Genomic DNA, 21,148 nt, shown 5'->3' on the forward strand with positions numbered 1-21,148 from the left:
GCCTGGTTTGGGGGGCAGTAATTTGAGAGTGCAGGTCAGGACTGCAGCGAGTCTACCTGCTCTCCCCTGGGGCCCAGAGCACAGGCCCTTATCAACCCCGCAATAGAGCCACAGCCTCTCATTACCCACACACACAACCACACGTACACAAACACACACCAACCCCCCACAAAAACACAGACACCAACCACACTCACACACACACACAAACACACACACACACACACACACACACACACACACACACACACACACACACACACACACACACACACACACACACACACGCACATACACACACACACACCACACATACGCCAACCACACACACACACACACACACACACACACACACACACACACACACACACACACACACACACACACACACACACACACACACACACACACACACACACACACGTGCGATGTGCCTTGTCCCTGTATTTTATATGTGCTGCAGAACAGGTACCTGCTGGAAATTTATTTTACTGAGACAGGCCCGTTTTATATTGTAACTTTGTTACTTCTAATACTTTCCTTTTTAATAAATAAAAAGAAAAAAAGAAAAAGACACATACACACACACACACACACACACACACAAACACAAACGTATGCAATCATTATATGCTACATGTATACACAGGCACAGAAATGAAAAAATAATGCAGAAATGTGTTCAAATATAGTCCAGACAATTTGTAGTCAGTCAGACGTAAACACAAGCATTCACATCAACTATAAAGGAGCAACTGAAGTATATTTCTTTATTTGCAGGACCTTGTAAAATGATTAATCCACTTTTCATTCATATGAAATTAATGGCTCAGGTTAATGGGAACCTGAAACATTGTTTCAGATTTGTAAAAAGTATATTTACAAAGTATTTTATAGATTTATATTCTATTAAATCTATTTAACTATTCCATTAAATAAGATGAATTTGGCTGTTTAAATCATAAACCAAATAAACCCAAGAGCAACAAATAGACATCCTCACACATATATATGTATATATTAGAGCTGTCAGTTAAACGCGTTATTAACGGCGTTAACGCAAACCAATTTTAACGGCGTTAAAAAAATTATCGCGCAATTAACGCAATTATTTTATTTAATTTTTTTTTTTTTCTTCTTTGGCTCAAAACAAAGAAGCAGTAGCCTGAATGCTATGTTCAAATGACATTTGTTCAAAGCAGTCGTATAATTGCACTATAGGCTCTTTTTTTGTATCGTCCTGTTTTGATCAGTATATGCCAATGTTGTTATCAATAAAAAATCTTTTGCACAAGGCAAGCCGATGCACTTCACCATGTTGATAAGAGAATTAAAATGAGAAGAATTATGGGACAAAAAAATCAAGGGATATTTAGTATAGAAAAATAATTTGCGATTAATCGCGATTAATCGTGAGTTAACTATGACATTTATGCGATTAATCACGATTAAATATTTTAATCGCTTGACAGCTCTAGTATATATATATTTATATATCTATATATGTATCTACATTTCTATATCTATAACTAGTTATATCTAAATAAAATGTCTTGGCTAATCAGCCCAGTGAAGCCAGCGCCAGACGTAACCCTGGCAGACGCGCTGTCAGCAACGGTGGGTGTTTCCTCTCAGACTGTGTTTGGGTGTGTTTGGTTGATCCTGACAGGCCGCAATGTGCAAAGCGCCTGGTCGCAGGTAAGCGGCCAAAAAAGACAGGAAGCCTGGCGGGGGGGGGGGGGGGGGGGGGGGCAACTCAGACTGGCACTGTGGTTCAAACCACAGTGTGTGACTTAGCTTGCAAAGCTGAGTCTGTGACTAAATATTTTCCATGTCTTTATAAGTTAGGCTATAGATGGATTTCTAACTGTTTAACTGGTTTCCCAATACAACATTGCTTGGAATTCTTATTATTTATTAGATTTTCTAGAGCATCCACAGTGTGAAACACCACCTCTCTGGAGCAACCTTCTCTCTCAGTGGGAACATAGAGGGAGTTGGAGGGAACTATGTCAATTCAAGTCAGCGAGACCTTTGCTGACTTAGTACAGAACCATATGGCAGCATTCATTGTATGTTTGTGACTCTCCCCCAGGTGGAAATGTTTGCATTCAGAGTGTTGCTAATACATCACATGTGATGTTGAATGTGCGCGATTGTGATGAATTAGAACGTTAGACTGAATGCCATAAAGACAGGAAGGTAATGGCCTTGTGTCTGCGTATGTGTGCAGCAATCTAAATGTCTGGCCTATAAATGCAGCACATTTAGCCCTGGGAAAATACAGGTATTTGTTCAGGTGGGGGTGAACCGTTTGCTCTATAACACCCTCATCTGGCTGTCAGTCCACCATGTTCCTTATATCCACACGCCAAGGGGTTCCATTGATTACATTGACCCATTTAACATATTAAACTGGAACGCTTCAGGTCAATTGGCATTGATTAATGTCACCCTGATATGTTCAACCAATGGAGTTCCCTCTGCTGACCGGTGAAATTTCTGCAAAACGATATTGAAGAATGATTCATATACGTAATCTTATAGCGGACACTAGCCTGGCCTAAACTGTATTGAGTTCTCCTGCATGGGATCTGGCTAGAATTGGTGCGCTGATCCAAAGGAATCCTTCTCCCAGACAGGGATTGATAGGCAGTTGTGTAAGTGATCTCAGCCCTAGTCAATTGAGCGGTCTGTGTGGGAGAATGGCAGCGGTATGTTGTGGAAGTGGATTGCTTTCTATAGATGAGTATAACTCGGGCCTCATATGTGCGTGGGATTAATTGATGTGGCCTGCCCTGTCAGTCAGCACACAATTCAGCGGTTAGTGAGGACCATTATCCTAACAGTGCTTTGCAACACAGTGTCACATTGGTACATCGTACATGTATTCTGTATTTTTCTAACCACTACATCAACATGGGCAGTTTGAAGCACACGTTACGACTCATTCTTCATGATCGCACAAGAGAGACTTGAGGGGAAAAGTTGGATTTGAGGTTGAGAAATGAAACAGAAACATTCAGCAAAGCCTAGAGTTCTTTCACTGTATGTAGTGCGTGTGTGTGTGTGTGTGTATGTGTGTGAGTGTGTGTGTGTGTATGTGTGGGTGTGATCGTGTGGTGGCATGTGTTTCCTTATGTGCGGGTGCATGTGTTGCTGTCTCTTTCTGTATGTGTGTCCTTCTGTATGTGTTTTTATCCATGTGTGTGTGTGTGTGTCTCTCCAGCACCGTCCCGGGCTCTCTCTCCTCGCTACTGCACCTACGGAACAGGCAGAGGCAGCCGCTGCCAGCCTCCATGCCTGGCAGCCTGCCAGACCCCAGCATGCCCGGCTCCTCCGCCGTGCTCATGCCTGTGAGTAAACAAAGAAGAACAGAGTTCATTCACTCACAAGTGCCTTCGCCCACAAACACACACACAAACACACTCTCTCTCTCACACATACAAACAAACAAACACACTCTCTCTCACACACGAATACACAAAGACACTCTCTGTCACACACAAACACACACACACACTTTCCCTCTCAGACACAAACATACACACACTCTCTCTCGCACACACAAACAAACACACTTTCTCTCACACAAAGAAACACAGCCTCTCTCTCTCTCTCTCTCTCTCTCTCTCTCTCTCTCTCTCACACACACACACAAACACACACACACACACACACACTGACTCTCTCTCATAGACACATACACAACCAAACACACGTACACACACACAAACAGACACACACACACATACACACACACACAAACACACACACACACACTCTCACACACACACACACACACACACACACACCACACACACACACACACACACACACACACACACACACACACACACACACACACACACACACACACACACACAGACACTGCTATAATGTAAGTGATGAATTACACACAAGTCTGAGCGAGATCAAATGTTTGTAAACTATTACCTAGGCCATTATTTCATCTATTTAAGGATTAAAGGCTTTAATAGTAGTCATCATGATCAAAGCAGTGCCGTCTTTACTACAGGCGTCAGACAGCATTCATGAATATGCTTCTTTGAACCATTACCACATAGTATGAAGCCATGCCCTTCAGTTAAGGTTTTTGGACTGTGGGGTTCAAATTTTATCTGTTGTTTTAAAGAAGCCAAACAGATTAGGAGGAGCTATAGACAGGAATGAAAACTCCACAAATGAAGATCCTAATGGTACAACATATTTTCTTATTATTACACAATACCGCCCATGTTTATGTTATAAGTTCAATGACAAAAAATCCCAGGATAATTAAATTAAGAGCTCAGGGATCACGGTGAAGAACGACTGTTTCAGTGAGGGGTCCAGATATGTGTCATATTCTTTCACAAAACACAGACTGTGGCCCTGGTCTCTATCAACAGGGTCCTACTGGGGGTAGGTTAGGGTTGGGGAGGGGGGTAGCAGAATTGATCCCCATGGACAACTTCATACTGCCCACACACACACACACACACACACACCACACACACACACACACACACACACACACACACACACACACACACACACACACACACACACACACACACACACACACACACCAATACCTGTCATATAAAAACCAGTGTAACGGTCACCTCTAAAAGGGAAACTCAACCACCCCACCCCCAGTGTGCTGTCTCGCTGATTGACTCATACTATGACACATGACACATACAGACCAGGGCCTTGCAGGAAGTGCGACCACATACAAGTAAGGATGGGTGCGAACACATCTACTAACACTAATACCATACTGCTTGAAATCTTCCCTGAACTACCTCAAGCGAGATGCAGCGTTATAAAGCATTCCACCTCAGTAGATTGTACCTCAGTCTACACATTAAAGGGCAATGGAGGAGGTATTGATTTGTGAGTCCAAATTACCCTGGCTGTGCTGACCTTAACACACCACCACCATTTTGAGCAGGCTTCCTGTGTGAAGTACCTCTATGTGCGCTTCCTGTTTCGCCTCTGCTTGGGTTGTCATAACACTGAGCCCCACAGGCCAGTCAGTCATGTGAAATCAGGCTCTCATGCGCTCTCATCTTATTACCCACAAACTCTGTATGCAGAGGCAAGCGGGGGGGGGGGGGGGGCGGTGGGGCACTTAACACACAAATTTTGTTGGTTCCAATGAGCATGGATGACTGATATAGATCACTGTCAAGGGCTTTCAGGTTGGCCCTCCTTCCCTGCGTGTTGTGAGCCCTTACGTTGAGGGTACGGTGGTGTCCTTTTGGTGTTCAGATGGAGAGACAGATGTCCATGGGTCTGATGGGATGCTGGGCCCGTCCCACACCAGCTCCTGCTCCTACTACTCCGGTTGCTTCCATGCACTCAGAGGCCAAACTGGTGAGCTGCTCTTCTGCCTTTCGCTGTTTCTTTGCAGCACTAATGTCTAGTACAGATATTTGTACATGTCATAATGCCTCAAGCACTCTTTGTGTATAATATTGTGCAGACAAGGAAACACCCACTTGCAAACACATAGCCTTGCTTGCTCTCCCTTTCCTCTCTCATACGTGCAGAAACACGCACACACATGCTGCACACACACACACACACACACACACACACACACACACACACACACACACACACACACACACACACACACACACACACACACACACACACACACACACACACAATCACACACACTTGCTTAAAGTGTTGCAACCATTTTTTCCACTCGCCAATGCCAGCAATGCTATGGTCTAAGGTCTGTGTGGATTTCATCATTTGGTCTGGAATCAAAGCTACGCCTGAGCCAGCAGAACAGTGTTGGCTGGCTCAGCTGGCAGGAATAAAAGAGCCTTTATGTGGTTGCAGCCCTTGTGCGCCCTGCCTGTCTGATGTATATCTTAATGTACAGAACATGTTCTGTAGGTCCTGCAACTTGTTTAGCCCTTGTTTAAGGCCGACCAAAAAAAATGCAAACATAAGAATTACCTCATCGCTCACAAAGTAGTTAAAGAAGTGGGAATGGGAGAAGGATGAAAGGGGCGACACAAGACAGGCTTTAGAGAGTTTGGAGTTGGAGAATAAAGACCAATATCAACTAAGTCTAACATCTTCCATTGTTTTGAACAACGGAAACTGAAAATAATGGTGTATGATGAATGTCGTTGTTCTTGATCAGCAGGAGTCGAGCAAAATATTTGCTCTGACTCCTGATATGTTGGCCACTCTCTGTATTTCTAATTATTATTGTCCAGTGGCTGCGGTCACTCGAGATTAAGATGTTGGAGAGAGAGAGAGTGTAAGAGAGAGACGGAGAGAGAGAGAGAGAGAGAGAGAGAGAGAGAGAGAGAGGAGAGAGAGAGACCGAGATAGCAGAGGTCATTAGAAGAGTATGGCCTCTGATAGTGGAGAGTCGGGAGCTTCTCAGGGCAGTAATTTCTCACGCTTCCCTTTTGCTCAGTTCAAGATGGATTGCCTTTGTAGTCTTTTGAATCTCCTCAGTTTTCCATATGGCCAAACACATGCGGTAACACAATATAGTTTATTAGGCGTTATCTCCCTGTGGCTTCTTCCAGACACATATTGGGGCTGGGTAATTTAATTATAAAGGCTCTGTTTGGGGACTTGATAAAACATCTGCACACTTAAGGGACAAAAACCTGGCAAACACGACTTGGTTGACCGTTTGCCCCCAACACGCGTTGCCCCCAAACTGGAGTTTCATGCTAGGGACACTTTGACTCCTATCCTCCCAAATGCTGATGGAATTCGGAGATTTGAAGAGAAAGTGAGCGACTAATTGTGTTATCTGCTGGTGATCAGTATAATTGGCTGATTCATTAATTCCCTCACAGTCCACCTCAAGCTGGTGAGCGTTCTGGCACCGATTGACTGCCATGCATCACCCAAGTGGTTGCTACACATTGGTGGTGGTTAGTGAGATCCCCCCTTCACTGATAAGCGTCTTTGAGTGTCCAAAATAAATCGGGATCTCTAATGTCGGTAATATCCCAGCCCGGGCCCCGGGTCGATAAATAGGCCCCTCGCTATCGGATGACTTGGATGTGATCAGCTCCATGTGTCCCCTGTGATGGGGCTCTAATCACATTACCCCCACATGTTGATTCTCAGCCAATAGGAAATCTCAGCCTTGTAACTCAACACCCTGTCGTCCAAGAGCTGGATGCTCTGGTCTAGGTAAACGTTACCAGAGGAGAAGAGAGGGACATGGAGGTGGACTGCTATTGGGGTCATAAAGAACGTAAATAGGTCATCCAGGTTTTAGTATAACTACAAAGTGACGCAAACTCAAAGAGGGAGACAAGTGTGTGTGTGTGTGTGTGTGTGTGTGTGTGTGTGTGTGTGTGTGTGTGTGTGTGTGTGTGTGTGTGTGTGTGTGTGTGTGTGTGTGTGTGTGTGTGTGTGTGTGTGTATGTGCGTGTGTGTGTGTGAGAGAAAGAGAGACAGTGTGTTCCTGATAGCGGGTCAGTGTGTGGACCAGCAGCAGGCCCCTGGTTTCATGGCTGCCCTTCCAGAGGGAGGGGGAGGGTGCCTGGGGCTGGCTAATGATGGCAAATTGATTTTGCGGTGAGCTGTAGTGACAGAGAGACCTGTATCTGGTGTAAATAGTTAATGAGCTGAAAGACTGTTCCAAGCCAGGGGTATCTGTATCATAGCATCTCTCTCTCTCTCTCTCTCTCTCTCTCTCTCTCTCTCTCTCTCTCTCTCTCTCTCTCTCTCTCTCTCTCTCTCTCTCTCTCTCTCTCTCTCTCTCTATATGGCTTGGCATCTGTGCATCTGTATCTCTCCGTCCCCTTACCAATCTCTGTTTTTCCCACTAATGTGCATCTCTCCTCAAGTGCCGCTGAATAAATGCTTCAGTAAAGAACTCTGGATGTTGTTATAGCTTGCTGTTCAATGTGTAATCTCGGCATAAGTGTGCAGTCCGAGGAGCGGTTGAGGCTGGGTTGGTGATGCTGTGTTTGTGAGTGATGGGGTAGCGGGCGGGCGTGGTTGTGTTGTGTCGGAGGATTTGAGTGTAGGGATGGAGGGTTCTCTCTATGAACATGGAGAGAACTTTGAGGAGTGTTGTGCCAAGTTCCACAGGACACCAGCTGAGCATCAGCTCTGAGAGGCATCGCTCAAAGGCCCAGCGTCACACAACGCTGCTCCAACTCTGGGTCACTCTCCATACACCCCACACATATACACACACACAAACAAACACACACACACACACACACACACACACACACACACACACACACACACACACACACACACACACACACACACACACACACACAAATACACACACACACACACACACACCACACACACCAACATACACACACATTCACCTACAAACAAAAACACACACACACACACCACACCACACACACACAACACACACACACACACACACCACACACACACACACAGATGCACCTACAAAAATAAACACACACATGCACACATGCAAAGACACACATAGAAACACACACACACACATGCACCTACAAACAAAAAAACACACACAAAAACGTAAACACACACATGCACACATACACAGACACACATACGCACATGCACCTACAAACATAAACACACACACACAAGCCTTTGCATTGCATGCCTCTGTGTCAAAAGTACAACAGACAAGTCAATCTGGGCTCCATATTCCTGTTGCAAGGTAGCATGCTGCAGTGGCTTTCTCTTCTCTTGATCAACCATTACCTGCAAACATTCATGAGAGAGAAAGAGAGAGTGTGGGAAAGAAAGAGAGTGAAACACCATGAAAAGGAGGAAGAAAGAGAGAGAGAGAGGAGAGAAAGAGAGAGAGAGAGAGAGAGAGAGAGAGGAGAGAGAGAGAGAGAGAGAGAGAGAGAGAGAGGAGGACGGATTTAGAAGATCATCAGCTTGGTGTACAAAATATGTTATGTATTACCTCCCCAATTATCGTTTGTTGATGTTGTTACCAAGGACAATATCTTTGTCACTAAGCATCAGCCGAGGTGCAGAGATAAACAACCCTGTGTGTACACTGCAGCTCTCTGGCACTGGACCCCAGGTTGATATCATCCTTTGCTCTAAATGTACTCCTTTTTTACTCCAATGGGGGAACACGTAGAGCCCTTCTTAACCAAAAATTTCATAATACACAGGAGAACCCAAACCTAAATTGTTGCAGACGACGTTTCTTCTGACATTTCTGTTTGTTGTTCCCCTGTGGCCCGGTCGGTTCTGTTGAAGAATGGTCATGAGTTGGTGGTCAAGATCAGAATTAGGGTACAAACAGAATCTGACTCCTGAACGCCAAGGAGAGAAAACCAAGTGAGCAGAGAGTTGTCATCTCACATTAGAGAATGAGCCTTTAGCTCCAGATTAAATCATTTGTAAGCAATTAAACCATTAGCGTTAACAGTAACCCAATGAAGTGATCAATTCCTTCTCTTCTCCTTTTAGTAAGAGAATCACCTCTGGCCAGGCCTCTAGTTGTGGAGCAAGGCAGCAGACAAAAGCAGTGCAGTCCCAGGTTTTATAGGCCACATCTGTATGAATAGTGGCATTGTCGGGGGGTGATGTCATCGGAGAAGGACGGTGAGCTAAGAGCAGCTGAATCTGCAGCCTCTGGCTGGGCTCACTTTGGTGTGTTGGGTATAAGAATGCTGTGTGTGTGTGTGTGTGTGTGTGCAGGGCCGACGGACTGCGGGGGAAAGTGAGGCAGTCGTGGGGGGGCCCATGGCAATTTAAAAAAAAAAAAAAATAAAAAATAATAATAATATATTTAGAATTATCCACCAGCCCATAGTGTCAGGAGTCGCACACGGCCACGTCTCTCCCCCCCCCCCCCCCCCCCCCCCCCCGTCAACAATTGTTCTCCAGCCCCCCCCCCCGTCAACAATTCAGCGCAGGGGGCTGGGAGGGGGAATTCGGGGGGGGGGGGGGGCCCATCAGTACCTCTTGTATACAGGGCCCAGGATTTGGTGTAACGGCCCTGTGTGTGTGTGTGTGTGATGCGTTCATTGATGTGTGTATGAATATCCGTGTGTGTGTGTGCGTATAAGTGTATATGTGTGTGTTTGAGCATGTTTCTGTTGTCACTCGCTGTATAGTGTTCTTAGGTAAAGCCCACACATCTGGCTCTAGTCTGGATTGAACAAACCAATAGGGGGATTTGCAAACACTGCTGGACATGGTTTCCAGTAAAATCAATGTATGACAACTGGAGTGTTGTGATGAAGTGTGTGATGAACACCTCGGCTGAGTCCACTAGGACACCGCCATGCATCTCTTCTGTCCAACAGAGGAGGGATGGTGAGATACCACGTGTCTTCTCTGGGCAGCAGAGGGGGAGGACTGGGTGTCAGTGTCTTAGCTGGCCAGATATCTCTTGAGATAATAGTCATGGGGAGTGTTGCTGGCGTCATGATATTATACAGTTTCAGAGGTGAGCACTGCCCGGCTCAGAAGGTGTCCTATCAGCATCGCTGCTTTGCTGTATCAGTGTTTGTCCCTTTCCAGAAAGAGAGAGAGAGAGAGAGAGAGGCCTTTTGTGGGCTTCCTCCAGTCTGTGGTTATGAAGCCAGGCAGCATTCAGAGATTGTCAGTCTCACTACATTATTAAAAAGAAACCAACAAACAAAATGTATTTACCATACATCTCAATTTATTTGTGAATTGTTTTATCTGTTTGGTGTTATCATAAGGTATTTTTTATTTTTTTACTCAGTAGCATAGTAATGTTAGTTCCTTGTTGAAATGCATATTATGATATTAGAATCATCTTAACGCGTTATTAACGGCGTTAACGCAAACCAATTTTAACGGCGTTAATCTTTTTATCGCGCGATTAACGCTCTTTTGGCTTGGCGAACATTGTCGTTTTTTCACCTGCTGTCTAGCAACTACTAGTCACGTTAGAAAAACTACAACACCATACCGGATCTAGCTACACCGGAAACAAAACAACAAGCATGCCGCACAAACTTGTTGGGGCAAGCAAGAATACGGAGCGGGTGAAAAACTCCTTAAAAGTGTGTGTGTGTGTTTGTTTGTGTGTCACTCTGTTCGAGCCTGCACGAGAGTTCAATTTCGTCATTAGCTGTTACGTCTTTCTGACCAATCGCAGTACAAGGCTGTACCACTTCGGGAGGGCCCGCTCAGTTACTCCTAGGGATGGGAATTGATAAGAATTTCACGATTTCCGATTCCGATTCTGCTTATCGATCCGATTCCTTATCGATTCTCTTATTGATTCTCATTGGGTGAGAAAATAAGTACAAATGTGTTTGTTTGTATTAAATCTCTTTAATATCTGATCAGAAGTGCGTCTAGTATTAGGAAATTGTACATTTTCAAATCAATTGGTCTAGACAAAAAAATATATGTTTGGCTTTTTAAGCCCAAATGCCATCATTATGTGCCATACAACTAAAAACACAGACTCAAAACAGTCAAGTAATAGCTTGTGCCTTTTGTAATACTAACAGTGCTCATTTGCATTCAACTTGTAACAAAATTGAACTGACATAAACAAAATGAAGTACTGATTAGACAGAGATTTATTAGATGGGCCTGCCTAATAAACCGTTGGAACACACAAGACCGGAAACCATAGCAACGCCGGTAAACAAACCCCGAGAAGACCAATCCCTATGAGAGCTCCCCACGCTACGGCCATCCGGAGGCGCACAGAGCTGTTGGCCGTGATATTATTTATACAATTATATTATATTATATACTATTATATATAGAGCTCCGGGAGTCGCAAACGGAAACAATCACTTTCTCCTCCATGCTGCAGTTCACCCCGGACTGCACTGCACTGAGTTTGACGGTTGAACGCTGATTGGCTGTTACGTTACACATGTCACTCAGTTGTCACAATGTTGAACGCTGATTGGCTGTCATCACGCGAAATTCGCGTCAAAGTTGAAATATTTCAACTCGAGCAAATTTGTCGCCGCACAAATCCTCGTGGACGCGCTCGCCTGTGCATGGCGAAAGTGTGGCGCGACAAATCAAAACTTGTCGCCGGTTTTCTCTCTTGAAAAATTCGCCCGATACGCGTCACTACCTACACTTTGTATGGGATCTTGTCGCCCCGTCGCGTTTGGTGTGAACGCACAATGCGCTTCTTCCTTGGCGGCGCCATGTTTGCTGCGTTCTGAACCAAAACAAAGCGTGTGTGTGACGTCATGACGCATTTGCCGCGACCGGAACCGATAAGCGGAATCGTTAAGCAGGCTTGCTAATGATTCCAAGGAATCGGTTGACTCGGCCACGGTTCTGAACAAGAACCGGTTCTCGATTCCCATCCCTAGTTACTCCCCTCTAGACAAAATCGACTTGGTTGCGACGTTGACAGTTTGTGAGTTTTGCGTCTGTTGAGTAATTGAGAGGTTGCGGACGTACAGCTCAGGGTGCCGGACGGCGCTGCAAGGAACTTTATAAACGCAATATTGTTATCCCGCAGTAATCAGCTCGACAGCCCGAAATGTTAACGGCCCGCTGGGAATTTTTCCCGACTCTCCCGATTACAACTCCGCCACCGTGTGTGTGTGTGTATGTGTGTGTTATTCGATAGCCTGGTAACATGTATAGGCGTACGTACGGTAGGAATATTCATACTGGTTTAAATAATAAATGTTATAGTATTTCCCATCTTTGCTGAGCAAGAGTTTTGTCCGAAAGTTCAGTGAGTGAAACAAATAAAAGCCTGGGCTATTGAAGTTCTACGGTAGGCCTACCACTGTCATCCACCTACCCGATGTCAAGTGGACCGGGTTGAATTCACTGCGGGTTTCCCTTGGCTCCGTTTACGCGAGGACGCTTGCGGGTAAAAACGACAAAATATTTTTTCGGAAGTGCCTTTCTTTTAGACGGTGACAGCGTCTAAACCACCCTCTAGAGTAGAAAACTTGATTACGCTCCGCCGTAGCGTTTCCGTCTACACTGCCAAGATGCAAAACTCTGCTCAGATCTGCTCACGTCGCGTATGCGTTTACGTCGCATACTTGCGCCAGTACAGAGAAATAAACAAACATGTTGGAATATTTTCATGCGTCAGACCTTCAAGCTGCTCTGGCAGCTCTAATAAACTAAAAAGACAGGAGTCTTTCAACGAAATGTACAGGAAATGTACAGATAGTATTACTGAACAAAGAAGGATCTTTTTGGTTTTCGCGGCGTGGATAAGAGAAGAAGGAAGATTCTATGCATGCGCTCAAGCATTGCGATTTTGTGTGACAGTGTCGCACAATGTTCACTTTGTTGAAAGTATAGACCGTCGCGATTCCCATTGAAACGAATGGCGCGGTGAATATTCTTCAAATTGTGAAAAATGAATTAAACTGTACTCAGAAAAAGCGGTTATATGCTATAGACCCTAGAGTATCTGTGGTATAAAGGCTGGGACTAATTTCGAATTATATATATGTACAATCCATTATGTTAGCTCTCTGGCTTGATCAGCGGACTAGAATACCTCCTAGAATCATTGCTTGTTGGCGGGAAACGGAAAGGGGGGCTGTTTACGTTTGGTTGTAGTATTTTTGCTTGGTTCTCCGTCCCAACAGTAGGGCCAGAACCGAGCGAAAAGACTACAACCAAACGTGAACACCCCCCTCTTCCGTTTCCGGCCAACGAGCAATGAGTGTTCCAACAGAAATCAATGGGATTTACAAAATGCGCTAAATGTGCAATAGGGGATTATCAAGCTGATACGTAGTACTTCCGCATTCGGAGATCTTTGTGCACTGTCACATCCGGTGAAATCACTCTGGCGAACCGATGGTGGACCGGTGTGGGTGTCAGATTGACTCGGAATAATGACTTGCGTTTCATTCATTCCCATGTTATTCCCAAGTATTAACGATCTCCTTTTGTTTTCTAATCTATGAATAATAATCAAATGTACAAATTATTGTTGCCTATACTTGGGTTATACATAAAAGAATAATCGGTTAACTCCATACACTGAACGGGGCGATCCACTTTATTTCCAGCGCTCCCAACACAGAGTCAAAACAGCGACCCACATGCAGACACTTCCGTTCTCCTCCTTCAGAATAAGAGTCCCTAACAGGAACTGGGTTACATATGCATTCATCAGTGCTTTTAGACGTGTTTTCAATGGCTTTGTTTGTGCAAAAGAACGGGCAGCGTTCAATGAAATCAAAACCAAATCGGATTGAGCCTTCTTTTTATGTCCATGATTGAGCCCCGTTTATAAACAACCCTTCCGGGTTTTGTCCGCTGTCTTGTGTCGATACGTCAAGTGTCGATACGTCATCTGTAAGCGCAGGACCCCGAGTCGATCTGGCAGCCGAGTCAATCTGACACCCACACCAGCAGTTCACATTCACGATATCCCTGGTAAATGTACCCAAACTCACGTTTTCTGACGTTCACAGACTTACTTGCTGGAACAATATTCAATATTTCAATATAAATGTCTCACGCTGTGGATTTGTTATCCATCCCGATGCTCCTCACCTCGGGGCTAGCCCCGATGCAAGAGTTTAACACCAAAAAGAACCAAGAGCCAGTTCCGGGCTGGTGTTAGGGGCAGTTCAAAACAGGTTCCAGCCTTATACCAGTTATGAACCAGTTGGTTTCACACCGACCAGAGCCAGCCATGGATCCGGTGAGAGCAACGTCATGACGTCACTGCAAACGTCTGCATACGTCTCCGCTTTCCCAGCAACCCTCGCGCCTTGCCGGAACTGTACAATTAGAAGAAGAACCCTTGCGCCAATTTCAAACAACAATTTCGTCTTCAATTCAATCCGTGTATGGTTCGTTCTTTGAATATTCAGATTTAAAAAAAAATCAGAAAAAACTATTAAAATCTGTGTATGGTTTGTTCTTTGAATATTCCGATTTAAAACAAAATCAGAAAAAAATATTAACAGAGTTGTTTTTTGGTTTTGAAACCGAAAAAGGGCAAAAGGAATAAACAAATAAACGGTATTTTTCTGTTTTTTAAATCAAAACGGGAAAAATGAAAAATCCAGTTGCTTGTTTTGTTTGCATGATATTTAGATAAAACCGCAATGAATGCCGGGAAAAGGGCACGCGGATAAAAATAAGAGCAAGGTACGTCTTGTTACTCTGTTTTCTGGGAATAATTTACGCAAGCAGAAACCAGAAAACAGGCCGTTTTTTCGTTTTTTCGTTTTGACAAGAAAACGAAAATGTAAATTTCAGTTTGTTTATTCGTTTTTTGGTTCTTATTGAGCGAAACGAATTTACCACTCAATATCTGGTTTCCGCCGGTGGGCGGGTCCTCTTATTGGATAGCGTGCTTCATTGCCCTGTGCTCTTCATAATAAAAGTTCTTCCGTTAGATAATGTCGACAAAAATATTACTGTATTATAGACACTAGCAGACACAGAGGACAAGACCACCCACAGTCAAGACTGACACGGCTTCAAATAACAATAAAAGTATTCATAATCATTTGAAAATGAGAAGTTATGAAGTTATGATGACTTCAGTGCAGTTGATGTTTAGCCACAGTTAATACATGCAGAGCAGACCTGAGATCGCTGGCTGATGATTTCCTCACAGCCTGAGAGCTATGAGGAATACAAGTGATCACAACACATTTCTGACAGCTGAAAATTGCGCATTTGTTGACCTTTATCCATTTAAAGTAAACAAATATTTTTTCTTGTTGAACGATATTTTATATTGTTTTCATATTATTATTTACTGATGGTGTTTACAGAATGCGAGTGCGTGTTATATTGAAATCAAGGCTGGGTGTGCCTATGAATATAGGCTACAGTGAGTTTTTTGGTGCTGTACAAGCAAATCATATTGTCTACTCTGTACAGTGACAGGGAGTGTAAAGTAACCTACTTCATTCAATATCGAATAGGCTACTATAGCCTACACTATGCACAAATGGTTTTGCTCATGGCAGTTGTGACAGTCATTTTAACGTGTCAGCAGGCAAGCTTCACTCATTCCAGGATGCATTATGCGTTGTCCTATAGCCAACCCAGTCTCACCAATTTGCGTAGCCTACAGATCGCACGGTTTGACACTTTCAAAATGCGTGCAGTACATACACCAAATGACCATTTCGCGTGCATATGATACGCAAAACCCAGCATTAACTACTGTGGAGGGCGGATACGTCCATTTCGCGTGCATATGATACTCAAAACCCAGCATTAACTGAATGGGAAATGCAATATTTTAGGACAGATTTACCATTAAACGTGTTTCTAATGACATTTCTAGCGAGAAATGTACTTTTCCCTTGAATAATCTTCAATCAGTGAATGTGTATGATCTTTATTAATCTTTATTATCTGAATGGGAAATGCAATATTTTAGGACCGATTCACCGTTAAACGTGTGTCTAATAACATTTCTAGCGAGAAATATACTTTTTACTTGCATAATCTTCAGTCAGTGATTGTGTCTGATCTTTAGTTTTATAGTTATTAGGAAGATTTGATCGGCTCGCTCACATGTTTCAACGACGTCAGGTTGTTAGGGACGCTGCTTTCGCTAAACTAGCAACTCACGTGTTTCCTGCGTTTGTGTTATTAAACCGTTACTTGATGTAACTTTTAATGATATCATCTTGTTAGAAACACGTATATCTGAGAGCCATGTACGTTTTCATGAACACTGGATTACGTCGCATTTCAACATAAAATAGCGTGTTATACACACACACACACACACACACACACACACACACACACCACACACACACACACACACACACACACACACACACACACTGCATTTCACTGCTAAATAAATAAATACTAAGGCAGAATAAAGAATAAATTAATTCATTATCATTCAACTTCAACATGTGTTATTACAGTATAGTGGGGAGGGATGACGTATGTTGGCCAACCCGGAAGTGAGCGTCGCCCTGGGTTCCCTTGACAAAAAGCCAACAGGTTTTTCCATTTGATTTTGGATTATTGCAGAAAAATTAGCATCTTTGAAGACCTCCTCAAAAACTGAAAATAAATAAAAATAACTGTGCTCCAAAGAAAGAAATGTAAACCCCTCTAATCCTTACATGGCTCTAAAAAACACGCGGCAAATGAGCTGCCGTAAATTGTGTTGTTTTGTCGTAAACTAGGGTCCGATGGTTAAAAAATAGACAGATATTCCAAGGTATCCTTAAAAGGCAGCTTGGATGTTTTTATTTTCTGCAGTTTAGACTTCTTCTATAACCTATTTTTGAAAGCAAAACACCAAGCTCATTGATTTAACGAGGCAGGGTTATTTGAAACAATTTATTAAATAAATATTTATGAGAGGTCATTCCTTCTGAGTTTTCTTCCTATTTATGTCTAGTGTACAACCCTACTGTCCACAAGCATCACCCCCCCCTCGCCATATGGATTTGGAGAATTGTTACCACGTCCCAGTGGTGGAGGTATCTGAAAGAGGGCATTCAATTACTACAATGATCAATTAGGAGGCCGAAGCCCTAAAGGAAGTGATGCAATAGGTGACTGGGTCGACAACATTTAAGTAAGCTTTACTTTGAGGTCTCTTATATATCAAAGGGTGTCTCAAAGGACGCATACGCTTCAACCTGTGGCTCCAGCCCTACAGGAAATGACTTAGCAAGTGCTCCATCTCGTTGCACCTGCACCCAGCGGCTCGCTTGCAAGATTTTGGCCTGAAGTTATTCCCAGACCTACACCGTAGCCATCCAACCTGCATATCTGAGAATCAGGCCTCTCTTTAATAATGACAAAAATGAATGAGAGAAATACACATTAACTTTTGTCTCATAAGCGGCGTGGTGCCGGCTCCTTTTGACCTTTTGACCCCAGACTTCTGGGGGAATAGCTGAATCAATTCATTAGTCAATCAGAAGCATTTAAATATCTTCCCGGTGGCGTAAGAGAGCGAACAAGGTGTCCTTCAACATCTACGCTTCCAGGCGGTTGCAACGGTGCCACACATGAGCATATTCGAACATGTTTAATGGTAGTAATTACCTGTTGAAATTGGAGGCCTTAATCAATAATGAGCAGCTATTGATTTGCTTCCCGATAGAAATTTGTGACAAATGACATGTTATTTAGCATCTACACGTTGAGCTGAGTCCAATGACACCAAGCATGACACTCTAGAAAATGGTAACATGTATTTTACATGGTACACCTAGGTCAAGGACATGATCTCGGTGTAGCAAGAGGGCGAGCTTGATCTCATTGGACTCAGCTTAACGTGTAGATTCTAAATAACATGTAATTTGTCAAAAATCTCCATCGGGAAGCAAATCTATAGCTGGTCATTATTGATAAAGGCCTCCAAAATCGACAGCTAATTACTACCCTGAAACATATTCAAATATGATCATGTGTGGCATTGTTGCAATCGCCTCGAAACGTAGATGTCAAAGGACACCTTGTTTGCCCCGTTACGCTACCGGGAAGATATTTTTATACTTCGAATGGATTGATTCATATTTTAAGGTTCTCGGAGTGAGACTTTAAGCGGCTGCAGCAGAAGTGTTGAGACGAAAGATGATATCAAGACATTTATAGAATATTCCCATTCACATTATGATTCTTCGTCATAACATCCGACCAAACATCCTTTACAGTCCAGCGATGATTATGAAAGTCCAGGCCCCCCCTTCCTGCACTCGGGGTCCGACTGGGCCAAGTTTCGGGCAGGAAGGGCCACCCCTTCCTGCCCTCGGGGTCCGACCGGGCCAAGTTTCGGTGCGGGGGTCCCAGTTAGGCCTTAGAATAAGGTATTCAAATGTCAGGGCGGTAGGACCTTCCTATCTCAAAAACTGTTTTTCCACCACATTCTGAACCATTAGGTCTTGCAGGTAACACTTCTGAGGGGCTTTGTCCAAATGACAGTCCATTTGGGGAAACTTTTTTTCTCTAAGGGCTAGAACTCCAAATCTCGGATACGTCATTCTCAGGGCCCCGGGAAATGTGTGTAAACATTTTAGCATCCCTAGCTATCTCGAAAAGGCCGGAAAAGGGGCGTAACCTCCAGCAGTACAGTAAATGTACATAAGACAGAGGTTAGTTTCTAGTCCCCATTTTTTGTGGGATGGAGGTGTACATTTGTGGCTTAAGGTGTGTAGACACAGCTGGCCTGTGGCCACGTTTTTGAAGTCTGGGGTCAAAAGGTCAAAAGGAGCCGGCACCACGCCGCTTATGAGATAACAAAAAGTTAATGTGTATTTCTCTAATAATTTTTGTCATTATTAAAGAGAAGCCTGATTCTCAGATATGCGTGTTGGATGGCTAGGGTGTAGGTCTGGGAAGAACTTCAGGCCAAAATCTTGCAAGCGAGCCGCTGGGTGCAGGTGCAACGAGATGGAGCACTTGCTGAGTCATTTCCTGTAGGGCTGGAGCCACAGGTTGAAGCATATGCGTCCTTTGAGACCCCCTTTGATATATATAAGAGACCTCAAAGTAAAGCTTACTTAAATGTTGTCGACCCAGTCACCTATTGCATCACTTCCTTAAGGGCTTCGGCCTCCTAATTGATCATTGTAGTAACTGAATGCCCTCTTTCAATATATGATACCTCCCCCACTGGGACGTGGCAACAATTCTCCAAATCCATATGGGGAGGGGGGGGGTGATGCTTGTGGTCAGTAGGGTTGTACATCTAGTGTACACTAGATGTATTTTCAGTTTTTGAGGAGGTGCTTCAAAGATGCAAATTTTTCTGCAATAATCCAAAATCAAATGGAAAAACCCGTTGGCTTTTTGTCAAGGGAACCCAGGGTGACGCTCACTTCCGGGTTGGCCAACATACGTCATCCCTCCACCACTATACTGTAATAACACATGTTGAAGTTGAATGATAATGAATTAATTTATTCTTTATTCTGCCTTAGTATTTATTTATTTATTTGCAGTGTGTGTGTGTGTGTGTGTGTGTGTGTGTGTGTGTGTGTGTGTGTGTGTGTGTGTATAACACGCTATTTTATGTTGAAATGCGACGTAATCCAGTGTTCACGAAAACGTACATTGTCAACGTATGCTTTTTGCGACTGGGTTGGCTCTCAGATATACGTGTTTCTAACAAGATGATATCATTAAAAGTTACATAAAGTAACGGTTTAATAACACAAACGCAGGAAACACGTGAGTTGCTAGTTTAGCGAAAGCGGCGTCCCTAACAACCTGACGTCGTTGAAACATGCGAGCGAGCCGATAAAATCTTCCTGATATAACTATAAAACTAAAGATCAGACACAATCACTGACTGAAGATTATGCAAGTAAAAAGTATATTTCTCGCTAGAAATGTTATTAGAAACACGTTTAACGGTGAATCGGTCCTAAAATATTGCATTTCCCATTCAGATAATAAAGATTAATAAAGATCATACACATTCACTGACTGAAGATTATTCAAGGGAAAAGTACATTTCTCGCTAGAAATGTCATTAGAAACACGTTTAATGGTGAATCTGTCCTAAAATATTGCATTTCCCATTCAGTTAAAGCTGGGTTTTGCGTATCATGCACGCGAAATGGACGTATCTGCCCTCCACAGTAGTTAATGCTGGGTTTTGCGTATCATATGCACGCGAAATGGTCATTTGGCGTATGTACTGCAAGCATTTTGAAAGTGTCAAACCGTGCGATCTGTACGCATATTGGTGAGACTGGGTTGGCTATAGGACAACGCATAATGCATCCTGGAATGAGTGAAGCTTGCCTGCTGACACGTTAAAATGACTGTCACAACTGCCATGAGCAAAACCATTTGTACATAGTGTAGGCTACAGTAGGCCTATTCGATATTGAATGAAGTAGGTTACTTTACACTCCCTGTCACTGTACAGAGTAGACAATATGATTTGCTTGTACAGCACCTTAAAAAACTCACTGTTTTTTAAGGTTTTTTAATGTTTTTCACTATATTCATAGGCACACCCAGCCTCGCTTTCAATATAACACGCACTCGCATTCTGTAAACACCATCAGTAAATAAAATATGAAAACAATATAAAATATCTTATAAACAAGAAAAAATATTTGTTTACTTTAAATGGATAAAGGTCAACAAATGCGCAATTTTCAGCTGTCAGAAATGTGTTGTGATCACTTGTATTCCTCATAGCTCTCAGGCTGTGAGGAAATCATCAGCCAGCGATCTCAGG

At 43.5% G+C, this 21,148-nt stretch overlaps 1 protein-coding gene across 1 annotated transcript in view; it reads left to right on the plus strand.

Annotated features, from left to right (window-relative positions):
* LOC130391616 (cyclic AMP-responsive element-binding protein 5-like) overlaps positions 1 to 21,148 on the plus strand; it is a 47,220-nt gene that overhangs the window by 12,774 nt on the left and 13,298 nt on the right. Inside the window, exons 5-6 of the mRNA XM_056601837.1 lie at positions 3,230 to 3,356; positions 5,281 to 5,385. Coding sequence (XP_056457812.1) covers positions 3,230 to 3,356; positions 5,281 to 5,385 — 232 coding nt within the window. The remainder of the gene's footprint in view (positions 1 to 3,229; positions 3,357 to 5,280; positions 5,386 to 21,148) is intronic.

The sequence above is a fragment of the Gadus chalcogrammus genome, chromosome 11, assembly GCF_026213295.1.
Source record: "Gadus chalcogrammus isolate NIFS_2021 chromosome 11, NIFS_Gcha_1.0, whole genome shotgun sequence".
Lineage (NCBI taxonomy): Eukaryota > Metazoa > Chordata > Actinopteri > Gadiformes > Gadidae > Gadus > Gadus chalcogrammus.